The sequence below is a fragment of the Rhinolophus ferrumequinum genome, chromosome 5, assembly GCF_004115265.2.
Source record: "Rhinolophus ferrumequinum isolate MPI-CBG mRhiFer1 chromosome 5, mRhiFer1_v1.p, whole genome shotgun sequence".
NCBI classification, from domain to species: Eukaryota; Metazoa; Chordata; class Mammalia; order Chiroptera; family Rhinolophidae; genus Rhinolophus; species Rhinolophus ferrumequinum.
The window spans coordinates 70,834,789-70,860,678 of record NC_046288.1 but is presented as its reverse complement, the minus strand read 5'-3'; the positions used below and the strand labels follow the sequence as shown (position 1 = coordinate 70,860,678).

The 25,890-nt window shown below is 43.9% G+C and overlaps 1 protein-coding gene across 2 annotated transcripts in view; it reads right to left on the bottom strand.

Moving 5' to 3' along the window:
- The window catches only part of SEL1L3 (SEL1L family member 3), a 97,188-nt gene that overhangs the window by 40,968 nt on the left and 30,330 nt on the right, over positions 1-25,890 (bottom strand). The window contains exons 7-11 of one of the 2 annotated variants that reach the window (XM_033106344.1): positions 21,137-21,269; positions 19,173-19,305; positions 17,516-17,656; positions 5,552-5,763; positions 4,164-4,343 (exon numbers count right to left, since the gene is read on the bottom strand). In XM_033106344.1, the coding sequence (XP_032962235.1) occupies positions 4,164-4,343; positions 5,552-5,763; positions 17,516-17,656; positions 19,173-19,305; positions 21,137-21,269 (799 nt within the window). The remainder of the gene's footprint in view (positions 1-4,163; positions 4,344-5,551; positions 5,764-17,515; positions 17,657-19,172; positions 19,306-21,136; positions 21,270-25,890) is intronic. The other variant, XM_033106345.1, reaches the window with a different exon arrangement.

Below are 25,890 nucleotides of genomic sequence, written 5' to 3'. Positions count from 1 at the left end.
GGTCATATATTTAGTTCTTCAAATTTAGGAGTCCCCCAGGCCAGCTGGCTGTGGGGCCCACAGACCCCATACACCTCACCACCCTGCGGAGAACTATGCATGAGAGGAAGCAAATAGCAGACTGTTTCCTTGTCTCACCTTATACATAATGAACACTAACAGTGTCATGAAGGAGGTCTTGGAAAAGGCCATGTTTCCAGGGGACCTGCCAACTATGCATAACTATGAAAGAGGAACACTTTTATCTTTTGTATCACTGTCCCCAACCTAGGCACCCTGGGCAATGCCATAGAGCTTTGCAGCAGGTAGGGCCGTTAAGAGCACAACCTTTTGCATCAGACCACGAGGAATTCTAACTCACCGCTACCTATCTGTGGGCCTTGGGCCACTAACTTTATTTACCCGAGATTCCATTTCTGCATCCATAAAACGGAGCTTAGTATGGTACCTGCTATATGGAAAGCACTCAACCTATTAGCCACTATATTTTATAGTGCGAAGAGTTGGAAAGACCTGGGTTCAAATCCAGACTCCATTACTCATTTGCTGTGTGACTCTGGGCAAGTTCTTTAGCTTCTCTGAGTCTCAGTTGCCTCATCTGTAAAATGGGAATAATACTCTTACTGGCCTCACGGGGTTGCGTAAGAATAAAATGAGATTGTTTATGAAAGATTTTAGCAGAGTGCCTGGTACACAGTAAGCTCTTAGTAGTGGCAACTCATCACTTTTTAGGTCCGTAGTTCATTTTAACGTATGAAAGGCTGACAGCAGTTTAGAACATTAGCCCTCCTATTGGTATTTACGGTTTTGTACAGCCCGAAGCCTTACCTCGTGGAGATGAAGCTCTATCTAAGAGAATTGTGTGCCTTACGATGTGGAAGGCATAGAATTTGAGGAGGGAGTGCTGGGGCCAGAAACATATTAGAGAGCTCCTACTGTGGGCTGGGCTCCACTTGGCACGTGTCATGTAGATGAACTTATTCATGTTGTAACAACCATGTGACGTGCAGACCACCATGGCGCCCATTTTAAAGATGAAACACTGTACAGAGATGAGTAGACTTGTCTAAGATTGCACACTCAGCGAACAGCAGACCTCGGACCTGACCCAGGCAAGTCTGTCCCAGGAACCATACCCAGGCAGCCGATTGCTTCTCCATAGTTCCGGGGTCACCATAGCAACAACAAGAACCATGTCAGTGCCACATGCCCAGGGCCTTCTGTGAAAGCCGACCACCTACAAAGACATCTGATGAAGGGACAACCCCTAAAAGGGAACAGCATTTGGCAGTTCATTCATTCAAACATTTGTGACCAGGAATGATGCTTCAGTTGGAAAAGTGACCCATCTGAGAAGAAACCATAGTGTGAGAAGCAACAGTGGGAGCGAGGACGGCGGCAGAGCTGCTAGGCACTGGCAGGGACCCAGCGTCCCAGACGGACCAGTGGCTTCTAATGTAGCTTCTGGGGTGTGTTCTTGTTGTTGTCGTTGTTGCTGTGTTATAAAGTCAAGATCTCTAGAAGGATCAGTCCAAATCCTATACTGCAGGGTTTAAAACCTGTTGAGCAGGTGAGAGGAGGTCCAATGTCTGGAGACTCTGCAGTCCTCAGACCCCCTGGACCCAGTGTCAGGGAAGGCTCCACACTGTCTCAGGACAATGGTGTCATCAGTTAAAGTGTTTGTGGGGAATGGAGAGGAGGAGATGGTGGGTTTCCTTTGCAGTACGTTATGATCCCGGATACAGATTATAAGAAATATCTCAGCTAGAGAGAAAGGTTTGCGTGTCATCAGTACGTGAAGTCAGTGGAAACCAGTGGTGTAGATGAGATAAGAACCCTGCCCCTCTAGCAGGAGTAGAGAGAGGAGGTTGGGGACCAAACTTTTCACAAAAGCAAGTTCTGAAAAGTGGAGAGAATGAGAGGCACTCATTTACGATTGAGCCACAGAACAAACAAAAACCCGAGCATCTTCTTTCTCTTTAACCTGAAGCAGAGTCCCACTAAATCAAACAGAAGTGATGTGAAGCAAGATTGCTAATAAAGAAGATGAAATGATGTGAACCACAAGTTACATAAAAGAGAAAATGAAACAAGAATCAAGAAAGGAACTTCTGCCGGATCCTTGGTTTGTTAATTAGCGGTCTGGCTTTCCGTATCTCCTCATCTGTTATGTGGTGCTGGTGAATTAATAGGGTTCGCTACAAAAGGACATTTAAGTCTACATATGACACCTGCTTAAATTCTCAAGAAGCCATTAATTACACATTCTTAAGAAAATGAGCTATGATACAACTCTTCTAACTGTGTAATTCGTATCTGGAATTCTTAATCATACGACTTTTCAGCTGCAAGATGGATCTTTTCTATTCATCTTCTCTGGTTCTGACCAATTAAACATTTTCTTTCATAATCATAACATTTCATGTGCCAAGTCTTCAAAAAAAAAAAGGAGCTTGTTAGCAACATACCATTCCTGGTTGCTAATTTATGCTGAATTAAAATTCTTAAAAGTATAATATATACATATAGGACATCAATAACACATTCAGGCTTAGTAGAACAATGGCAATATCATCTCACAGCTTGATTTTGTACGAGTTTTTTCAGAATTATTCTTTTAAAAAATCTTAATAAATTAATTCTTGTCAAATGGAGGTCAAATTTTGCATATAGCTTATATACGCTAAAATCTTTATTTTCTAAAGGAATTAGAAAGTCTATATATAGACAGCCTTTTGGTGTTTTATAGCTTGACTCATGTTTAATGTTCACTGACAGCATATATCTTTGAGTCATTTATTTCATAACCGTACGGCAGTCACTGTAGATTTCTTTTCTAGAAATCATCCATTCCAGTCATCCAAGCACACATTTTCTGCACTGTGGTTTCTGAGTGCAAACCAGGAGCAGACCTGGGGAACAGTGAGTGGTCTGGTTCCCAATTAGCCGCTCAGCCTGAGATTCCATGGTCCTGACCTAGCCAGGGCTGTCCCCGAGGCATAAGCAAGGACAATCAAGAGCTTATGGCCGCGACCAAGGCCAAATCCAGCAAAGCAGTTTATGTATTGTCTATGGCTGCACAAACCCAGGCACCCCATTCATTTATATATTGTCTCTGGCAAAGTTGCGTAGTTGCAAGAGACACTGTATGGACAAAACCTAAAATATTTACTAGCTGGCCCTTTACAGAAAAAGAATTGCTGACTCCTGGTATAGATTATGTGTACTTCCTCTCAACTCGATCAACTCAAGTGCTATGACCATCAAAACATCTTAAATCCTTTCTGGAGAAAGAGGATATATAAAAATACATCCAAGAAGCTAACCATGTCATGGTCTGCTCACACTGGAAATAGATCTCCATCATCTACAGGCAGCTTTCCTTTTATTCTTACGCTACCACCTTTACTTATATACTTTTATTCGCCGTTATCCAAACATTCTGGAAACAAACCATCAGTTGCCTAACATAACACATGATGCTTTGGGGCAGATGTGAGCCATTGATCTCTTTGCCCAATGAGCCAAAATGATTTGTGAGCCTGCAAAGGCAGGGGCTGGAGTTAGCGCCCTTTGTCCAGTCTTTACACTGGAATAGGGTAGAGACGATCTTCAGACGGCACTTGCTGTCGGTGCCCTGGGAGCCCTGGGCTAGCAAGGCTCATGTAATGGGACAGACGCTACTCAAAGGGCCCAGCCTAGGACCATAGCTAGGGAGGGATTTTGCTTCCTTATATCATAGACCCTCCTTGCTCATTATGTACTGAGAGGAGGCTTTGGATTACTGCCTCCGCTCAATCTGACTCAATCCCCCTAATATCTCCAGACCCCACCACTTTACACGGTCTTAGAACGAAGAAGACAAGATGCCTGCGTTTCTGGTACACGTTCTTTTTTGCAAAATCAAAATCTGTCCAGGGCCAGCTCTCCCCTTTGCATACCAGTCCACCCACTCCTGAGAAGCTTTTCATGCATAGACGGAGGAGTCTACATTCAGCCTGAGCACACAGTCAAGAAATACGCCTTGGAGAAAAGTCAAAAAGCTTTTCTCTCCATTCGAATATGTTTATCCTCTGGAGGCCAGTGAATACACCAGCCACAGATGTAGACACTTTAGGAAAATTCAGGAAGTCCTGGGAAACCGAAGTGTTTTGCTTTCGTACCTGATCTCCTTGCAGTGTGTGCTGGTCAAGGGGTGTCTTCGTGGCGATATTGCTGTAATAGGCATAGGCCAGCTCCCAGTCCAGGGGGTAGCTATCCACACCCTGGTAGTGTTTGTACCCAAGATTCATCGAAGACAGCCTCTCACTGCCCCGGCCTCCAACCAAACTGTACAACATGCCCTGTTAGGAGGAAATTGACATTGTTCACAAGAGTATATAGATAAGGGTCATAAAATCCAAACCTCGAACGGTTACCGGGCCCCCTCCCTTTATGTGAGTCTAGTTATTCCAGAAACACGCTCACACGCCTTAAAACAACAACAACAACAGAAACAAAAACTTTAGAAGGCACAATAGCTTTCTGAGAGTGGACAGATTCCCAGCTATCTGTCCTTCTAAATGTCTCATAGCTTAAAATCCCTTGCCTTTTGCCCTTTTCTCGGGCCTTCCCCTGACTTGTCTTACAGCACCTCTGTGTGTATCTGACTGTTCTAAGGATCCCTGGTAGGCTTCAGCTACATCACTGTTGGCCAGATAATCTGAATAGAGGGCCGTGTCCCAACCTCACAGTCGGACGTTAGTGGTGGGAAGGGCCTTTTGAGATTGACTGGTCTAACGCCTCCACTTTGTAGTTGAGGAAATAGAGGCCCAGGGAGGGGAAGTCATTTGTCTACGGCCAACAAGCCACTTTGTGGCAGAGACAGGGCTAGAAGCTTCTACACGACTCCAGCTTTGTGGAGATTGCCTCAGAGAATCAGGAACGCAGGCCATCACTCACAAGCTTCTTTAAGCCAGAGACATGCACTGAGAAGTCACTTAAAAGAAACAGGGAGCCACCTGGGTGGGTCTGAACCTCCAAAACCAGTGTGCGAATTTGAAAACTAAAAGTGGTCCAGGGCTATTTAGTTCTTGTAAAAAAAATGTGATTCCACATGTTAGGCAGGTTGTGTAATAAATCTGGATCCAAAACCAAAAATGAAACCATCTAGTATGGCTTCTAATTTTGATTGCAGAAGGTTGGATGTGATGATACTTGGCGTAGAGGTCCAAATGACTTCACTTAGCTAAAAAGTCACGGGATAACGGTCTCACAGCCAGAGTAGTCACAAGAAATGGGTAAGGGGCCCCTGTTGAAGGGTTGGGATTCTGGTAAGCCCTTTCCAAGCCGGGCCTTAGCGTACACCAATCATGTCCCCAAGCCTAGCAGGGGAAACTGAAAGCAGGAGACCCTGTATTGCACACAGTCTTAGGATGTTTTCCTTGAGTGTAAAGATTTTAAAGGATTCTAGGGAGCATGAATCTGTCCAGTTCCCCCCGGGGTATGAGAGTATCACTCTGCAAATAGAACGTGGGTGGCGGGCATTCCTGGAACCCATGAAATACTCTACCTGCAGCTGATTCTGAGGGACATTTAATCCGGTTTCATAAAAGACTGCGAGGTAGTAGGATGCTTTATGATATCCACAGCAGCTGGAATCCATCAGCAAGGGGACGACAGAGCTCATTTGGTGAAGACCGTCCACACGGGAGAGTCTCTCTACGGCCTTCTCAAACATCCTTCGGCCGATTCCTAACACAGATTCATTCTGGCTCGTTGGCACTGGAAAGAACACAAGTCACAGCCCACGCAATTAATTACCAGGGGATTGACATGGTTTTAGAAAGAAGAAGGAAAAGCCAATTAAACCACCTGAGTTATTAATATGGTTGGTTCTGCAGCGCCTTGAAATATACCGCCTTCCGGGGAGGTAAATCAAACCCTTTGGGGATGCCACGGTGTCATTCTGTAAATAGCTTTTTCTTTGGCACCAAATGACAGCCTAGTATCCTGGGGAAAAGGATGTGCCGTATATAGCTGACACAGCGCCTCAAGAGAGTAATTTACTCACTCTAACTCAGCACCAAATCAGGACCACCGAAACTTCCAGAGAGGCTTTTTTCCCTCCAAGACTCTCTGAAGAAGAACATGTTTTATTTCAGAAATCGTTCCTAGGTGCTGCTCTACAAAGTTGAGCAAAAGAACCTTATTTTGAGATGCTCTCTTCTTATCTTTTGCCTCCAGTTTTCCTCATGGGTTTCTAAGTACAAACACGAGAATGAGTCAACCTTTATTGAGGACTTACAAGGCGCCAAATACTGAGTTATGCAAATTATGTCATGTAACCCGAACAATGTTACGAGGTTGGTACTATTATTAGCATCCTCCTTTTTTTCAGATGAGGAGGTTGAAGCCTGCAGAGGTCGGCTAACCTGTCTAAAGTTACAGAAGCCGGCCAGTGACTGAGCCAAGCTCCGCATCCAGCTTTGCAGGTCACAAAAGCCAGAGTTCCTACTCACTCTGCTACACCTACCTCCTGATGAATAGGCAACTAGTCTTCTTAGTAAGTACCTTCCCTCCAGGGTAGAGACTTCTTTACACAACTGCTTTAAGCGATATGCTAACTTCCCTTTACCTAATCCTCCCATAAATCTGATAAACACTTTAAGCCCAAACTAGCAAGTTATAGGGCCATATCATGTAAGTGTTAAAGTCTTCTAAAGTCTGTCTACATTATTCATCTCTCTTCTTTACTAATTCAGACAATGAATGTTTACTTTCTATTCTGTGCTGTCACCAAAGACCACATAAGATTGCAGATACTATTTCTATTTAAAGAGAGAGAATCAATTTATTTCAGGCTAAAATTTTATCTGCCTAAAAAATTATGTCCAACAGTTTTCTTCCTTCTATCTAAAATTAAAATGTTCCTAATAACTTTCAGGAGGCAACAAGATATTCACTCCATTAGCATTCCGTAAGGGAATGAAGAGAGGTGAGTTTCCAATGTGGGAAAACTTGGATAGTAAGCTCTGAGATGAGACTGGATTTCTTTAAGGGCAATTCCCTTACAGAGGTCCAAGCTAAACATGGAGACCAGTGGGATTCATGGATGAAATTGTGAAACCGGAGCCGTTGGTTATGAGCTGGTGCCAGCTCCTCTGGGCACACAGGTGGACTGCATTGGATGCCCTTGAGAAGGGGACATGTGCCTTTGTCTGCCAAACTGTAGGGAAAGAGCCCGCCCACCACCTCCCCCCAGGTACTAAGAAGTCTCATCTCCTGGCTCCCAGAACTAGCAGCTGGGTCTGCTTTTACTCTCTCCATCCCAAGTGGTAGGTGCTGTAAAAAAATCACCTTACTGAACAAATGTAATTTTCTCCTTTTTCTGTATTTTTTTGATCCCTAAAGAAACAGAAGTTCCCTCTCTCATAATCCGTCTTTAATAGTGAAGATAAACACTGTTAAAAGCTTGGCATGTGATGCTTTCAGTCTTTTCCTTTGCACCAACAATAATTCATATACACACCCCTCTGCATATATACAGGCACATTTTCTTTTCAAAAAGCTCCTATAGATTCTGACCCTCAACTTTGAAAAATTAACCACATACCATGAGTGTCTGTCCATGTCTGTCAGAGGCTCATTCTTTCTAAAGCTTCAATAGTATTGCATTCTATAGCGGTGCCATTTTTCTAACCAGTTCTCTATTTCAGACTGTTGGGCTGCTTCCAGGGGTTTTGTTGTAACCAACAACACGGCAGTGAACACCCTTGAACATTTCCCTCTGCTCATCTGTTGGGATATATCTGAATAAAAACAGCTTTTTCCGCCATGAGTCTGGAGATCTCATTTTGGATTTTCCCTTTGCATCATTGAGATAAGAATTCCATCCTACTCAACTGTTAGGATACAGACGTTCGCTGGATGCAGTGTGCACTGCAGCACTCAAATGGACTTGCAAAATAAATCCTACTTCTACTTATTCATATGTTTATTTTTAAATATGTACTCATCTCAGATGCCCCTGAGTGCACTTTCTGAGCAAAGCAACATTAGCACGTTGTTAACAATTTATACCTGCCCCGCCTGCTCTGCCAAGCCCTTAACAAAGATGATGAGTTTTGCTCCAGTACCCACAGACATGGGCTTTGTGGGCTCAAAGGAGAGGAGAGACTCCAAACCAAATGAAATTCCAAATGAAACACTTGCCTTGCTGACCCCTTGGCACAGAACCCCAGAAATCATTAGCGGGAGTATCCAGGTAGCTGGGATTGCTGGAGAGTAAGGAACAAAAGGGGAATCCTTCACAAAGCTCTAATCCTTAGCACAAAAAAAGCTTTGCAGACTGAAACATAGGTAGGTTGAAAAGGCTTCATTAGTTCTTTAACATATTAAAATGAACTCCCCCAAATATTACCCATCAATATTTTCTCTGCAAATGAATCTAAACAATTTTCTGCACCAGTGAATACAATAAAAAAAAAAATAGACAGTAAGTCTAAAGTAAAACCGCTCTTATTGTACGTTTTTTAAAGTTCGAATTCTAACTGTAGCACAGTCAAAGCCATGATGTCCTTGGTGATATTGTAAAACTGGCAATTTTAAAATCAGTTTAATGAAACTGTTAATTTCACCCATCTGGTTTAGCATATGTATTTTTTCTAGTTGATCTGTAACTAAAAAAAAAAACACATGCCTTGTTTATGGAGATTAATGGTGTAATGAAAAACAAACAAAATAGAAAAAGGAGACATTTTCCCATTTTCGTCTTCCTACACCAGAAGCTAAGGAAATCAAAGGCATTGCCGCTGTTAATTAAACCTTACTATTTTCCAAGCAGCACAGCACTGTTTATTTTCCTCTTTTTTTTTCACAGAAATACCATAGGGTCACTATTTGTGCATCCATCGTGAAAAGAGGCAAAAAGAAAATGAGAAGGTAGCCACTTGCTGACGGAGCTGGAGTCAGCATTTAGTTGAGAATTCAGAAGGAGAAAGACAGACTCATTTCTTGTGCAAGGAACGGGGACATCGATAGGAAAGTCATTTTTTAGTTTCAAGCTTCCAAAAGGTGTAATGCATCCAAAGTAGAAGTTTGAAAGTGAAAAGAAAAAAAAAAAGTAACAGGAGAAAATGTTATTTAACTAGAAAAAGATCTTCTCCAAGTTTACTAGTTTTAAAAAACAACAACAAAAAACAGGGCATTTTGTTTGCATTCTGATCAGGTGAGCTCCGCTGGATTCCCAAGACCTAAGGAGGTGGCTAATTTCTCTCTCAGAAGTAAACTAGTTGTACTTTTCTGTATTGTGCAAATTTTCTAGTTTTATACATGTAATTTCCCTCCCTTCCTCCCTCCCTTCCTTTCAGGACCGTCATGAGGGATTCTCTGGGCAGAAAGAGTATGGCCTTTTCTTTGTGCTTCGGTGTACTTTAAACAAATAAACTATAATGTACGCTTTCTTAAATTAAAAAAAAAATAAAGATGATGGTTCTGTTATGAACAACAGTGAAAACCAGCTCTTAAGGACACAGTATCCTGGCATTATTAAGTAACCTCATTGCATTTCTGCCACTTCCATTCTCTGCATTTTAGAGTCTCCAAATAAGCACTGCAATTGTTGGCAAAAATAAGAAGAGTTAAAAACAAATTAGAGACGTTAGTGCAGCCAGCAACCCTCCGGCACACTGTGAGGAGGCACCTCTTCCCCTGCCCTCAGCATTGCAAAGCCTGGGACAGCAGTCAGGCTAGGTAGGGCCCTGAAGGAACAACGCAGATGGTGTCAGCCCTGGAGGGCGCGCCCAGCTTAGACTTGGCCTCCTCCTGAGAACCATTTGCTGGCAGACCTCAGATTTCCTGAAGCCACAATCACCAACTCCCGTGGGCTCAGAGGTGCCCAGTCCAGGATAAAAGGAGGGAAGGAAGCAAACAGTTCTAGCCTTGGAGCAGATGTCCAGGGGGGGCATGCTGGCCAGCTCACCTGACTCACGCACCTGCCCCTCCCTGCCTTCACATCCCACCTGCACTTTCCTCACTCCTTCCATAACCAGCTCTTTGGCCTTGCGCCCCTCCTGCCATTGTCATTCCTGCAGCCTCTTCCTAGCCCAGGCCCTCTGCCTGTCACTTCTTTTCCCTGGATGCCAGAGCCCCATTCAAAGGGTTTTTGAGTTCAAAGCGTTCCGTTTTTGACAAGCAAAAGTGACAGGAGAGCAAAAGTAATAGCCAGCACACCTCTTAACTAGAGAAAAAGCAAGCATACTAAAATATTACTATCCCAGCATTAGCAGAATCCCAAATGCTAATAGGGCGATTTCTATGCTCTGACAGAAGTCATTTTCCCAGGAAATGGAGGTTCCCCAGGAAACAACACAGAGGTTGACCAATCGGAATGGTCCTTGTGAAGACCTGAGCATGGGGTCTAGTGTTGGATGCCCTTCAGGGCCAGGACAATGGTGAACTTCAGGGCAGAGAAGCACAGGGTAACTCCGGAGCCAACCAAGGCAATCAGGACCCAGTGCCACGGCCCCGGAAAGCCCAGAGGCAGGAAGGGTATTCTGCCATATCTATATGCATTGCGTATGGCTGCAATGCCCTGAGGAGAGGTGCCATCTTTAATTCAAAGGTATGCCAACTCTGCAAGGCAAGAAACACGTCCTGTGATACTTCAGAGTGGGAATCACCAGAGGGGACAGCTGCATTTTATTCCAGGTTAGCGCATCAGCTGTCAACATTTAAGAAGCCTCCTTCCCCCGCATCCCCTGGCACTTGGCAGAGATTTGCGTGTGGGCTGAGCTATGCTTTTCATTACGGTTGCCCCAGGGCCCAGCACAGTGCTGGGAGGTACCCAACACGGGGGTGCTGGATGGGGTTTGCGTGTACATAGGGGCTGTTCTACCTCTGGGCACCTGGTTCTATCTCAGCAACTAGATTATAGACACATGAAAGCAAGAACACTGAGGGCCGCATTTCGAGAATTCTTTCCTAATGGGTGTGCACCGACTAAGAAGGATCCGGGTCTCCTTTTGTTGACAGGGGAGAGGTGATGAACAATGTCTTGACAGATCTGGGGAACAGAACTATGTTTGTCGAGGTGTTTTCAGAGCCAGGAAAGCAGCTCCGGAGAGGGAACAGGCTAAGGGAGTGTGCGAGAGATAAGAAAAAATGTAGAGGAAAAGCAAATAAGCCCACAGAACTCTACCAGTCTGGACTCGTGCCACAGTGTGGTTAATGCAGACCTTGAACTTCTGTCTCCCGGAAGTCAAACTCCTGGTTCCTTCAGTGACTCGCTGACCCAACAAAGACGTGTTTGGTACTTACGATGTGATCACTTATTCATTTAAAGTACATCCAGCTAGTCAACCACTACTTGTTAAGGGTCTTCGAAAAAAACCTCATTCCCGTTCCTGTCTTTGGAGATGCCCACCTACGCTCCACTGTGGAATCAGACAGGCAAATCAACGCTGCTAATGCAGGAACACAGGTCCCATAAAGAGGAAAGCCACTAAATGGCAAGGACAGCATGAGGGACGGAGCCATCTGTCCAAGGGGACAGGAAAGATGACGGGAGGAGGCTGCATCTGAGCTGGAACTTGAAGGCTGTGTGCAGGGCAGGCGAGCTGAGCAGTGTGGGTGGGTGAGGTATGTTCCTTGAGGGGAAGGGTGCAGAAACGTGCTGTGTGGGGTCATGTGGAAGGAGGACGGATAACTAAGCAGCTAACACATGCCCAGCACCTGCAGGCTGGATGTGCAAGTGGGATACTTACACTGCTTACACCACCTTCAACATGCTTATAACCGAGAAAGCGATAGAGATACATAGAAGATCAAATAGTTGTACCTCCAGCCAGAGGGAGGTGAGCTCTATTTAGGCAACCCCATTCCTCATATCCATGGGGTACCTTATCATCCAAGAAACCCTTTCATAGACATTATGTCACTATATGAGAGCATTATTCTTAATCGCTATTAAACCAGACCCATGAGGTGTGAGGTGTAATTTATGCTTGTAGTTTATATACTGGGAAAAGTCTACTATCAAAAAACCAGAAAACACAAGTGCTGGCGAGGACGTGGAGAAATTGGATCCCTGTGCGCTGTAAAATAGAAAATGATATAGCCTCTATGAAAACCAGTATGATAGTTCCTCAAAAAATTAAACACAGACTTATCCTATGATCCAGCAATCCCACCGCTGACTATATATCCAAAAGAACTGAAAGCCGAGTCTTGAAGAGAGATTTGCACACCTGTGTTCATAGCAGCACCACTCACAAGAGCCAGGAGGCAGAAGCAACCCAAGTGTCTATCCACAGATGACGGATAAACAAAACGTAGGATACATACCATGGAATACTGTTCATCCTTAAGAAGGAAGGAGATTCTGACACACACTACAACATGGACGAACCTTGAAGGCTTTATGCTAAGTGAAATAAGCCAGTCACAAAGAGACAAATACTGCGTGATTCCACTTATCTGAGGTATCTAGAACAGTCAAGTTCAAAGTAGAATAGTGGTTACCAGGGCCTGGCGGGAGAGGGGATAGGGAGTTGTTGTTTGATGGGTGCAGAGTTTCCGTTTTACACGGTGAGAAAGTTCTAGAGATCGATTGCACAACGGTATGAATGTTCTTAACAGTACTGAAGAGTACACTTAAAAATGGTTGCAATGGGGACTTTTATGTTATATGTATTTTACCACACACAAAATACACGCACACGCACAGAGGTGCCCAAAAAATGTACACACATTTTTAAGAAAGCAAAAGACTGTATTAATATATTCCAATAACAAAAGATGAATACAAGTCACGTTTGACTTCTGCAACTACAAGAGGTGCTCCAAGTGGTTACCACCAGTCTCCAGACACTTCTGATGACGGCGAACTACTGCTTGAGCAACGTTGAGCAAAATGTTAACATCGCTTAAAACGTGTATACGAAAACAAAACAAAACAAAAAAAAACGTGTATACGTTTTTTTGGCACGCCCGGTATATAGAAAAATTACAGTCTTGAAAGGATGAGGGTGTAAATAGTTGGCGATTCTCTTTTGTAGTAGGAAAATACAGCTCAGTCTTTTGGGAACAACTGGCAGGCGGTGAGCACGCCTGCCTCACGTGGTGGGAATGCAGAGGACACCCCATTATATTCTTTCTACTGGTGGTTGATGAAGCCCAAAACTCCGACTCTCCACTCCCTGAAATGTTCTCACAGTTCCTTTGAAGTGTGCTGTTGGCTTAGAGTGAGAGCAGATGATCTGCCTAAAATCATACAGTGTGGGGGAAAAAAACACTCCCCACTCTGAAATGTGCACGTGTGGTGGCCTGGAGGGAATCGGCGGTCTATCTGAGGAGATGCTGCCAAGAGAAAAAGATGACTGTCGCGGAGAACCAGAAATCATAGGCCATTGTCTCACACTGTCTTACGTTTTCAAAAATGCCAGGGAAAAGAAAATTCCACAAATGAATCCCCTTTGTAGAAACTATGGGAACTGATATTCTTCTTTATATTTACCTAAATAACTCCTGTTCAAAACACAGCCCCGCTTTTGTCTTATCCTGGCACACAGGGGTAACTTAGTCAATACTTGTTTAGTGAATGAATGAATGGAAGCTTGCGTGTGATTCGAGTGACTTAAGAAGTTCCTCACACAGTTGAATTCCTTATATTTGTTACTGCACCTATTCAGTTCCCACAGCGCGAATTCCAAGCGTTAAACATCTGATACTTGAGTCCATTCTCGTAGCTTATTTAAGATATGAAAATTGTAATATGATGAGGATATTCTAACAAAGTCTACTAGTCAATAGGACTGGACAGCTCAGGGTAGCAACAGAAAACATAATGCAAACATATGAGGTCTGACAATTAAGTTCACGAACTCATCCTAGAAAAAGTGCTACATACCTCAGTGCTGAATATCACTACGGTCACTTTCAAAGTACTCCCCTTGGGAAGCTATGCACCAATGCCAGTGGTTAGTCTACCCTTCAAAGCAATTTTGGAACTCTTTCTGGAATGGCCATCAGAGCTGTCGTTACATTACCCTTGATGTCCTGAATGTCATCAAAATGTCTTCCTTTCAATATTTCCTTTATCTTCAGGTAAAGAAAGAAGTCATGGGGGGCCAGATCAGGTGAGAAGGGAAGGTGTTCCAATACAGTTATTTATTTACTGGCTAAAAACTCCCTCACAGACAGTGCCGTGTGAGCTGGTGCATTGTCGTGATGCAAGAGCCATGAGTTGTTGGTGAAAAGTTCAGGTCATCTAACTTTTTCACGCAGCCTTTCCAGCACTTCCAAATAGTAAACTTGGTTAACTGTTTGTCCAGTTGGTACAAATTCATAATGAATAATTCCTCTGATATCAGAAAAGGTTAGCAAGAGCATTGCAATTAGTTCGTAAACTTAATTGTCACACCTCATAATTCCTATTAACTAGAGTTGTCCAAAGCACTCCAAAACCAGTGCTTTGTGACCTCAAAAATGAGTGACCTCAAAAACCCAAATCTGATCACGCTTCTACCTCCTGCTTGAAACCCTTTAATATAGTTCCCATTAACTAGGGTTGTCCAAAGCCAGCTAGACACTGAAAGCAAGAAGAACTTGGAAGGGGAGGTATGTGAAGAAAGAACCAAGAATGGATACACAGTCACACCAAGACTTACTACTATTCTTTTTATAGACCAGAGAAAAGATATGTTAAAAATGTACACTTATTTTTTTACCCTCAATTTACGAAATCAGATTTTCTGCATTTCTCTCAGCCTTGTTAGAAAATGGGCAGAACACATCACACCAACCTCTCCAGGGTTAGGGGGAGGACGCTGTAATAGCCCCAAGCGAGGGCAGTGTGCCAGCTGGAGACGAATTTTAATGAGGACTCTATGCCCTACCTCTGCAGAAGCCTCCTCAGTGCTTACGGACGGGACAATGTAACCTAGAAAAACAGGGGCTGGAGGCAGAACGGGGCTTGAGGTCAGCAGTCCTCGGAGCCGGGCAGCAATATGACAGCTCTGCAGCCCCAGAGCCCAGGAAGTCTTAGGGTTTGGGAGCTCATGATTTCAGTTTTTAATTAAATTCCACTGTCAGACCTCCGCGGAGAAGAAATCATTCTAAATTCTTGTAAACAAAACTTCTGAGCTGTAAACATAACATGAAAACATTCTATTGAGAGTATTTACTTAAAAGAGAATTGTGAAAATGATTCACTCCTGTTCCCAATCAGGAAAACTGTATTTTAATCTGATCAGAAATCTCATAAAACTAATTTTGATGTAGACATGGTCTTAGCTCATTTCACCTTCACTGTCCAACATGGATGCCCCACTCCTGTTCGCTTGTCTGGAGGGTGCTTTACCACCTCCACGACGACCAACGGAAACCTGGGGAATTGTCTCTGCCCGATAATAATAGTCATGACATTTATATAACAGTGGTTCTCAGCCAGCAGTGATTTGGCCTCCTTGGGGACATTTGGCAATGTCTGAGGACATTTTTGGTTGTCACTCGAGAAGGGACTTGTGGGAGGGGAGATAGCACTACTGGTTCCTAGTGGGTAGAGGCCAGAAATGTAGCTACACATCCTACAATGCACAGGACAGATCCCACACAACAAGGAATTATCCAGCCCAAAATGTCAAGAGTGCTTACAAAGAACTTACTGTACTGATACTGTTCTAAGTATTTTACATACTCGTATATTCACTCATTTAACCCAACAGTAGGAGAGAGGTACCATTATCATCCCCATTTTTCAGATGAGGAAACAGAGGCTCGGAGAAATGAAGCGACTTGCCCAAACCCACACAGTTAGGAAGTGCTAAGTTAAAATTGGAAGCAGACCACCTGGGTGCAGAGGCTATGCTGTTACACGACTCTACATGCCTCCTTTGCCTGACCCTGAAGGGGTCCTTCAGAGTCAACCTGTTTATATCCTTTCGCTCCGTCTCTACCACTATGTTCCATTCAGGCCTGCATCTTATCCTGAACCACGGCAAGGGACTCCTCCTTCCAGCTGCAAACCCCTCTAGTTCACCTCCCCCAACCTCCCACTGCTGCCAGACTGACCTCAAGCACCTAAATCTGATCGCCCCTCTAACCCCTGCTTGAAACCCTTCAATAGGCCCTTGTGACCTACAAGGTAAAGCCGAAATTCTTCAGGATGGTGTCCGAGCTCTCTCCACGCCTTTTTCCTGCCTCCCAAACGCTTTGGGCATCATTAATAATGCTGTGCTGTCCCCACCTCCCTGTGGCTACTCTGTCTGCTGCTCCCACACCCACCTTGCTTCTCTGGCAAACATCCACTGACCCTTCAAGAATCAGTCCCAGTGTCACCTCCTCCAGGAAGCCTTCTCTGAATACCCTAGCCCTTCAGATAGAGCTGACCACTCCCTTCTCTTACCATTTACTTCCACAGTCTTGATGTATTACTATTGTTCTTTGCTTTCAAGTTTTTTCTTTGCTTTTCAAGGCAGGGACCCTGTGTTATTTTACTTAACCTCTGAAATATAGCCAAGTAACTGAGCAGTCACTCAGCAAGTATCAAATGAACGAAAAATGAAATATCCCATATGGCTTGAATTCTTTCAGGACAGGGGGCGGGGTCCCTATCGGCAAAGGAAATCTATCGCACTGAATGCTGCCATTCTTAGGAAACGCTCACAAGCAGCAGAAGTCAGTTTCTGCAATGCCTTGATTCAGGGTCGTGCTGTATGCTCAGGAAGACCACGGACTACCCGACCAACTGAGGTCGCTACCATCACCCCCCTTCGGATCCCCTCCACCACTGAACACCTCCAGCTTCTCGCCTCTTCCTAACAACACGATTTCAAGAGCCCTCGTGGCCCTACAGGGTGTAGTTAAGTACTAAGCAAACCCAGGTCACGATGGGCCAAAGCAGAAGCTCGCAACCTTCGAGAAGTATACACGGATTCCTACTATACCGCTTCAGGAGTACTTTATATCTGGGGTCTCAAGTTCAAGTGCCTGCCTATGGGTTCAGGCAGGTAAGACCTATGAATGAGGTAGGCAGGAGGTGCTGAAATACGGAGGGAAGAGGCTGTGGACCGACCGAGCGTGTCTGTGCCAACCTCTCACCTCCAGGACTGCCGCCACGTAGAAATGGAAGCCTAGCATTGCCAGGTCTGTGAATTTTTTGAGAAAAGCTATACGTTTGCATATTTACATAAGGTTTTTGATACTGGCAACTTTTTTTTTTTTAATTGACAACAATGTGTGTGCCAAATCAACCACATTTGGGGGCCAGCTCTGGCTGTAAGTTGTCCACTTGTGGCCTTGGCTTTAAATAAAGAATTGCTCAAGCGATTCCTAAACGTAAGCTGTCGTATTTAGTGTTGGAAACATGCACAGATATACTGAGTTGTGGACAGGGCAGCAATTTAAATTTAAAGTAAAGCTAAAACACTAGGGTTAAAAATAACTGGAGGCATATAGCACCAAAGAGGGAGAGTGAAACGGGGGAAAAGGGAGTCTTCCTGACCGGCATCCAAAGGCAAGGCAAACACGCAATTACCCATCAACAGACCCATTTCCAGCAAGGCCTGGAACAAGCTGGGGTGCTGGGCTCTCAGCTCCTTCTCCCAGGGGAAGGCTCTGCACATCGAGGGTCTCCCGTACCTGCGCGTCAGGTCCAGGTAGGAGTTCCGCAGGTCGCCTGCAGGAGAGAGAAGCACAAGATACCACTCTCCTCAGGAAAGGGTGAGTCTCACCTCTCTAAATCCCTGCTCCCTAAGTGGAACTAGAAATAAGGGGTCAGATGTAATGTTACTGGATTTGAAATTGGGGTGCCTTAGGGATTTGAAATTGGTACGGTGCCTTTGCCTGGAGGTTACAAATTCCATGCCAAGTCCAAGGGAAATGTGCCAAAGTTGCTGATGGCTGTTGAATAATTCTACGGAATCAGCAGCTGGTCTCAGACTGGTCCCCAGGAGGCCACTATCTAGGCCATTTTGTTGGCAGTGTGAGCTGAGAAGCAAAGACCCAGGACCCCCAGGGAGGCAAGGCAGTAGATGTTAGGAAAATCATCCCAGCGCTCCCAAACAGATCAGCATGCAAGGCTGGCCTTCTAACTCAGGCTACCTCTCCTCATATTTCATCAGTTATCAAAATCAGTCTTTTTCCTGTTTGGGATATTACTATTCCTATATATTTTCCCCCTCTCCTGACAGCATCGTATTTTCTGGATGATTCAGAGGTGAGAGCAGCAGCTGGGGACCAGTACAGCCTGTTCTTAAATTGAATTGCAGAAGTGCTGCCTTTCCACCTTTACCTATCGCCATCTCTAATCACTCCCTGGGACTGTTTCATGCAAACCCCATCGGACTGGGGTATGTCCAAGACACATCCATTCCTCCAGGGCCTGGAATGGGAAGTCCGGCCCTGAAGATGGCCAGATATGTGGGCAGAACGGACATACTCAATTTGCTTTTGCAGATGGCAAAGGACCCACAGGAACTTCTCTTCTAGGAGGAACATATGAAACTAAGTCTAGTGCCACCATATCAAGCAGGAAGATCCATGGCACAGAGAAATTGCTAAGTGCCAGATCCAAGCTGGAACACTGGAAGATAAGACAGGACCACGTTTTATAACTGACAAACACCCCATATGAGCGAGAGGATGTCCGTGCAAATATGAGCAGGCATGAAAGCTGTCTATTTGAAGTTCATTCCGTCTGTGGCAAATTACCAGTATCTTCCAGAATGAGTCAACTTCAAGGATTTCAAAAACAAAACCGAGCCCCAAACAACAAAATCATTGTTCAACATTTCTGAAAGCTAGTACCCGGATATCAATGGTCCCAGGCAAAAGTTTGGGCAAATGGGACCGATGGGCAAATGTTTCTAAGGATTAATTTATTTTCCGATTCATTTTTATTTTCTTAGACTGACCTAAGAATTCATTATAAATGAGAATCATGAAATGCGAGGCTCAAAATACTCTCATTGGTGTTCTTAAACCAAATCACGTATGGTTAAAGGCAGTGTGGGCTGCTGTCAGCCGTCGGTCTTGTTGAAATCCAGGCGGAACATACACTTTCACTGGATCCATCTGCGGAGGTCATACTTGTCCCCATAGGTCAAGCCATGCATTCTATTTTAACCCCCTTAGAAGGAAGCCAGACCTGTTAACACAAAGGCACAGAGCTAAAGATTGCTCTCAGTACTTACATGCTTCTTGGCTCCTGCCCCCTTGCTGTACTGTGGATGTGTACACAGACACTATTTCTTGAACCTCTGTACACCTTTCATAATATAACTTGATTTGTTCAGCAAGTTGCTTCTCAAGGAGGGGATTAAAAATCTACAGGAAGACAAGAAAATCGAATGAACAACGATTGTGATCAAACACCCATCGATACCTATGAGGCTGTGTTCGGGCTGATTTCCTTCTCCCACGGATATCACCAGCTGGCTTGTTTGTTCACAGATCATCCACTCTGGATTTGCAAAAGCAGGGTGTAATTCAAGGACATGCTGGCTCTGGCCACTTCCCTCTAGCTTCTTTTGGTGGCATCTTCTCTGCAGGGCTTCGTAAATGTCAGAATTTCCCAGAGACCAGGCCTCCACCCTCTTCTTGCCCCCTCACTGCGTGCTGTCCCAAGAAAATCGTATTCATCTCCTCTTCAGTTCCCAAGGGACGGACGCCAAGTTTACCCCTGCTATGCCAGCTGATGGGGAGTCCTCCTGCCATTTTCTTCTGCTTGGGAGGCTCCTACACAACCTCCAAGGGCCAGATTCAAGGTCCTCACTTCAGGATGGCTTCCCTAACAGCCTACCCCACCCTCACCTGGTTGCTGATGCCAACCCATGTTCCCACCTCAGGGCTCCTAAACACTGTGCTCACACCTGAATTAGTACACACAGCGCATTCTTTCATGACTTACCCATTGAAGACCCAGACAAGGAGCTCCTCAAGAACGGAGGCCTTATCTCAACTCAGTGGGTTTCAAAATGCAAGTTGTGACCCATTAGAGGGTCATGAAAGTATTTCAGTGGGTTGTAACCAGCAGCGATTTTTTTTTATATATATAAAGTAGAACCCAAAATATCAGACTACATTGAACATAGCAAGGTTAGTATTGCTAGAAAAATTTGTTTCAGTTTTGTCTTATATATATGTGTGTGTGTGTATGTATCAGTGCATATATGGGCACACAAATGTACTGTTCATAATATTAAATAGATTTCTTATTGTGGACCACCTTCAAAAAAAGCTTTGAAAGCTATCATCTTAATTTATCTTGGACACCTGCCTCAGCACCTAGCACAGAGCCTGGCACATACTAGGTGCCCAATAAGTATTTGCTGCACAAATGAATAAATAAATTTCATTTTATTCCTCTTCATAGAGGTCTCTCAATAGAAATTCTAAGATGCACCCTACCGCCGTAGGGCTCCCCATTTTTTCTAACTGACTTTGCCTAGTGACTCCAGCTTTTCCCAGAACAAACCCCACAGCGTCTCAGGAATGAAAGAATGTTCTTTGCTCAGGTATTCAGTGATCTCCTTACCCAGGCAGAAAACACCTCCACTGCGAAGGCCCCCTTCTGGGGGAGCGCTCCTGTCCCCCCAGCAGCCCTGCTGGTGCTGCCTGGAGAGGTGGGCAGTCCCACCTGTGGGTGGGGTTTGGATGTGAGAGCCATCCAATGGCAGATGCAGTTCTGAACACAAAGCCCTCTACCAACCACACAAGTGTGAGCTGAAGGCCTGCGTTTCTGAAGAGAACAGTGAACGAAACCAAGATTCTCATTTGCTAGTGTCTCTTCTTCCGCTACTTTAAATAATGGCATATAAAAGAAGCTTTACCAAATAACTAAGACTTTCTCCTTTCATTAGCTTAATCACTGGATAGGCAACAGCCTGATAAAAATCTATTCTATAATTAAGCCGGTAGTTATTAAAACAGAGGAAGTAAATGGTTTCCATTTTATGAGTACTAAATGAACCAAATGTTAACAGAAATCTATTATCACGTTAGCTGGGGGGAAAGACTCAATATTAATAATGTTTGATGACAGAGCCGATGAGAGATCCAGCTTGGATAAGTCTTTTGTTTACACTGGGTTCCAGGCCTCTGAGCCAAATGCCCATCAATCCCGAGCACCTGAAATTTCTAGAACCCCCGGGCTCACCTGTGCAGGGTGCAGAGTGCGGAGGCGATAGTACTTCAGGGGTCCAAAAAATCCTTCAATGCCGGCCACATACCTGCTACCTCCAATGATGAAGTACCCAGCAGTGTCATTATAATGGAAATCTTCCTGGAAGCTACAAAAAAACACAAAGGCTCCAAGTCGGAACCAGCTTTTTAAAGAAACTCTTTCATTCACCGTCATTGACTTACCCAAATTGACACAAGCCCTCCTTCTGAGCTCTAGCAGGCGAGACCATTGTGGGGTAAGGCAGATTCGGACTAGGATCCCAACTCCGCCCTTTACCAGCTGTGTGACCTTGGGCCAGGCCCATAACCTCTCAGAGACCGAGTTTTCTCATTAGTAAATTAGTTCCTCACTTATATGACTATTAAAAGGATTAAGTGAACTATACAGACAAAACATCTAGCCGTAAATACTCGAAAAGTACTGGCTATTGAGATTGGGGAAATTGTTGGGAATCACTAAAATTATTTGGCATTGCTGGTCACCATTAGAAATGTTATGCTCTAAAAGGAAAAAAGAAAAAACGTGCTGAATGGATAGAAGGTTGCTGTGGAAGAAGATTAAAAACATATCCATTAGACAACCACTGAAGTAAATTCAGAGTTAGGAGGAGGCAGCCACAACAAGGTCAAAGGTCGTGGCCAAAGATAAGAAGTCAGCACAGGTGACGCGCTCGTTGTAAGTCTACTTTGTCCTGAAAGACTTAAAAGGATCAGGAAGGAAAAATGGAAGGAGAACTGGGTTGGCGCAAATAAAATGTACAAAGATATTCCTTGAAGCATTGATTATATTCACCAAAGATGGGAAAACTCTGGGTGTCTGGCAGTGAAGATTGGCCCACAACCATCCAATGGGCCCTAGATGTGAGCTATTCCACTATATCGCTTAAAAATGGGACAAGGGGCTCTGTGTACTGACCTAGACAGATACATTGTTAAGTGGAAAAAATAAAAATAAAAGTGCAGAACAAAGGGTATATCTTTTATCTAAGAAAAAGGAGAATGGGTTTTTTATTTTTTTGGTATTTGCATATACAAGAAACTGATAAAAGTATTTCCCCATGTGTGTGTGTGGGGGGGAGTAGGGGATGGAGGGATGGGGGACAGAGCTAGAAGCAAGACATCAAACTGTATACATTTTTAGATACTTCTGATTTTTTAAACCATGTGCATTTATTATCTATTTAAAAATTAAAATAGGAATGGGTGGACAAGGTGCGATCAGAGCATATGTGAACAGCAAGGTGGGGGTCAAGATAGGCATTGAGTGAGAAGCCAGGCAAACAGGAAAGAAGCAGGGAGCACAGAGGGCAGATGGAAGCAGAAGGAAAGAACACAAAATGTCAGGCAGGCGTCCAGGAGCCCAAAGAGCCATGATGGCTATGGGCCAGAGTGACACACAGGAGGACAGAGCAAGCAAGTGGTTGGATCAGTGAGCCAGGAAAGCCGGGGTCATCCCAGGAGAGGAGATGGACTGACTGTTAGCAAGGAACCTGACCCTTAGCAGGTGCACCCGGCTAGAGAGGAAGATTAAAGAGTGAAGAAATGGGCACTTGTGGACAGCATCAACTGACGGCAGCCAGAGTAAGCAGAAATGAGCTTTATACCAAGGCAAGTCAAGTGGGGAAAAAAGTGCTTCATCTCCTGATATTTCTCTTCGCAAAATCTCAGGCTTGAAAAACCACGAGACGACGATGGTCTCCTCCCTCTTTTCAGGTGGGACCACAAAGTTATTACCTGTGCGAGCTGTGAATTGATTCTGTTTTTCAAGACCTTGGAAAGACCTGAACCACCCTCCTGACACAATCTGGCACTCAGTGGATACGAAGCAATGCTGGAGCAGCAGAAGCTGTTGTAATGGAACACCGCTTAACCAACCCACCAGCTCCCCGGAGAGCCGATCCCTACAACATATTGGATCTTGCTGACTGGAGCCTTAGTCTTCTCATTTTATAAATGGAGATGATAATAGTACCTACCTACAGGGTTGTTGTGAGGATTAAATGAACTAATATGTAAGTAAAGCATTTAGAACAGTGCCTGTCACGTAGCAGACACCAAGCTGCTAACTACGGTTATTATGGTTGACCTAGTCCACTGTTGGATGTTTGCTGCCATCTCTTGAGTTACATGCTTAGAAAGAGTAAGATGTGTTTGTTCCCAAACCTGTTAATGACAGTTATATGGTCATTGTAATCGTACAATTTAATATTATGCTACCCAATAAAATATGAGTGGGGCAAAAAGAATTATTCATTCCATAAAAATTAAGTTGAATACTTTGGGTAGACTCAGTAAAGAGTGGTTACTAAGAAAATTGTTGTGGAATTAGGACAATGGTAAAAGTCTGGAAAAAGAAATTGAAGAAATCTAGATGAACTTTGGGCTCTGATAGTTTTATAAGTACCTTGGTTTTCTTTTCATTGGAAGAAACAAATTGGATGCTGTTTATGCAAGAAGATCACAGGGAACTCCAATCAGTAGACTCCTACTCAAAGGAAGACCTGGCAAATGAATGTACATTTCTCTTTTTTTCATTAAAATATTTAAGGTATCTTTTTTAATGGATCTTTGCTATCACTGAAGTTTTCAACTGACCAATAAATTACTTGATCCTATGGTACTAGAATATATACACATATATAAAATTATTGTTAATACAACTAAATAGGACATCTCTCCAGTCTAGTCTCCAACATTTTTCGGCAAGAGATCCTTGCACAGTGCACTGTTTGATGGTCATCAATTTCGTTGACATAAAAGCTGAGCCAGACTCTTCGCAAGCCCAGGCTGGTTCCTTTCCTCAAATACACTAGCACGCTATATTTACTCTTATCTGGACATAAGGTAGCCCAAAAGAATGACCGACGTTGCTAAGCAGACCTCACTCAGAATTGGGACATAGCTCCAGTTCGAGGGGTCTTGCATAGGGGGCCTTAGAGATTCCGATTAGCTGCCCCGCTCACCCCTTAGTGTAATTCTCACCGCCAATGTCTCTTCCTCAGGACCTGCTCTAAATTCTGACCCTTCGTCATCCTCCCAAGGCGCCTTATTCCTTGTCTGCCCCGCATTCACCATAGTTTGTAATTATAAATTTACTTAGGAATTTATTTAAGCTCTGTTTCTTCCAACTAGATTTTTTTGGCTTCATGAAGGCAGGGACAGACTGTATTTATTCCCAGAGTCCAGCACTGTATCTGGCATGTGGTAGATATGTTGGATAAGCAAATATATACTGGATGGATGGATGGATGGATGGATGGATGGATTCAATACTATACAGGTCTGCAGTTGTTACTTGTCACCAAGTGTTACTGAGAGACTTTCATCGTGTGCAGCACTGCACTTCTGAGCACTTAATTACTGATCTTCCTACACCAAATTTATGGGAGAGCAGCTATCATTATATTTGAATTACAGGAACAAATAAAAAGGAAGGTTAAGAGGCTTTCCTTGGAACACCTATAAACATCTAAAATATTTACCTTACTGGCGTGGCTCACTCTGAAAGCGGAATTCCAAACAGCAAACCAAAGGGACCCCAATGGGCCTGGTGTCAACTCTTCAGTTGTACTATTGATGGGGGAGGTTCCAGGGATACAGGAGGGCAGCTGAGATGCTGGTGAGGGCACGCAAGGGTCTGGGCACTGCCACTATAGCCAGGTAAGGAATCATTTCATTGCTTTCACTGGGAGATTGAATTGGCGTGTACCTGGAAATCAGTCCTTATCTCTGGAATCTTATATGACTACACTAATTTTGTCTCTTCTTAACATTTTCATATTTTGTTCATCATGGGTTCTCTACATTAATTTTGATTTTTAAAAATACTGTGTTAAGTGTCATTTATCATGATTACTGTTACTGTGTCTCCCCTCCAAATTCACTGAACCCCCAGTACCTCAGAATGTGACCTTATTTGGAAATTGCATCATTGCAAATGTACCGTTTCCCCGAAAATAAGACGTAGCTGGACAATCAGCTCTAATGCATCTTTTGGAGCAAAAATTAATATAAGACCCAGTATTATATTATATTATATTATATTATATTATATTATATTATATTATATTAAACTGGGTCTTATATTACAGTAAAATAAAACCGGGTCTTATATTAATTTTTGCTCCAAAAGATGCATTAGAGCTGACTGTCCGACTAGGCTTTATTTTCCAGGAAACATGGTAGTTAGTTAAGGTGAAACCATACTGCGGGCAGGGGGAGGCCTTAATCCCATATGACTGGCGTCCTTATAATCGGGAAATTTGGACAAAGACAGACACACACAGGGAGAAAGCCATGTGAAGACTGGAGTTCTGCTGCCGCAAGCCGAGGAACTATCAGAAGCTGGAGAGAGGCCAGGAACAGACCCTTCCCTAGAGGGTGATGACCCTGCCAGCATCTTGATCGCAGACCTCTGGCCTCTGGAACTATGAGGCAACACATTTTTGTTGTTTAAGCCATTCAGTGTGCGGTACTTTGTTCTGGCAGCCCCCATAAACTAATGCAATTACCGAGGGATTCGTTTTTTGTTTTGTTTTATCCTCTCTCATCTTACTCTGGTCCCAGCCCTGGATCATAATGTGATCTCTCTGTCTACGATTCACTCACATCAGCCTTGAGATTTCTGGGATGTAAGAGGAAAGGAAGCCCTTCTATAAAAAATGAAAAAGACCCTATGAAATTCTATAAAAAATGAAAAAGACCCTATGAAATTCAATCGGTTGTTAA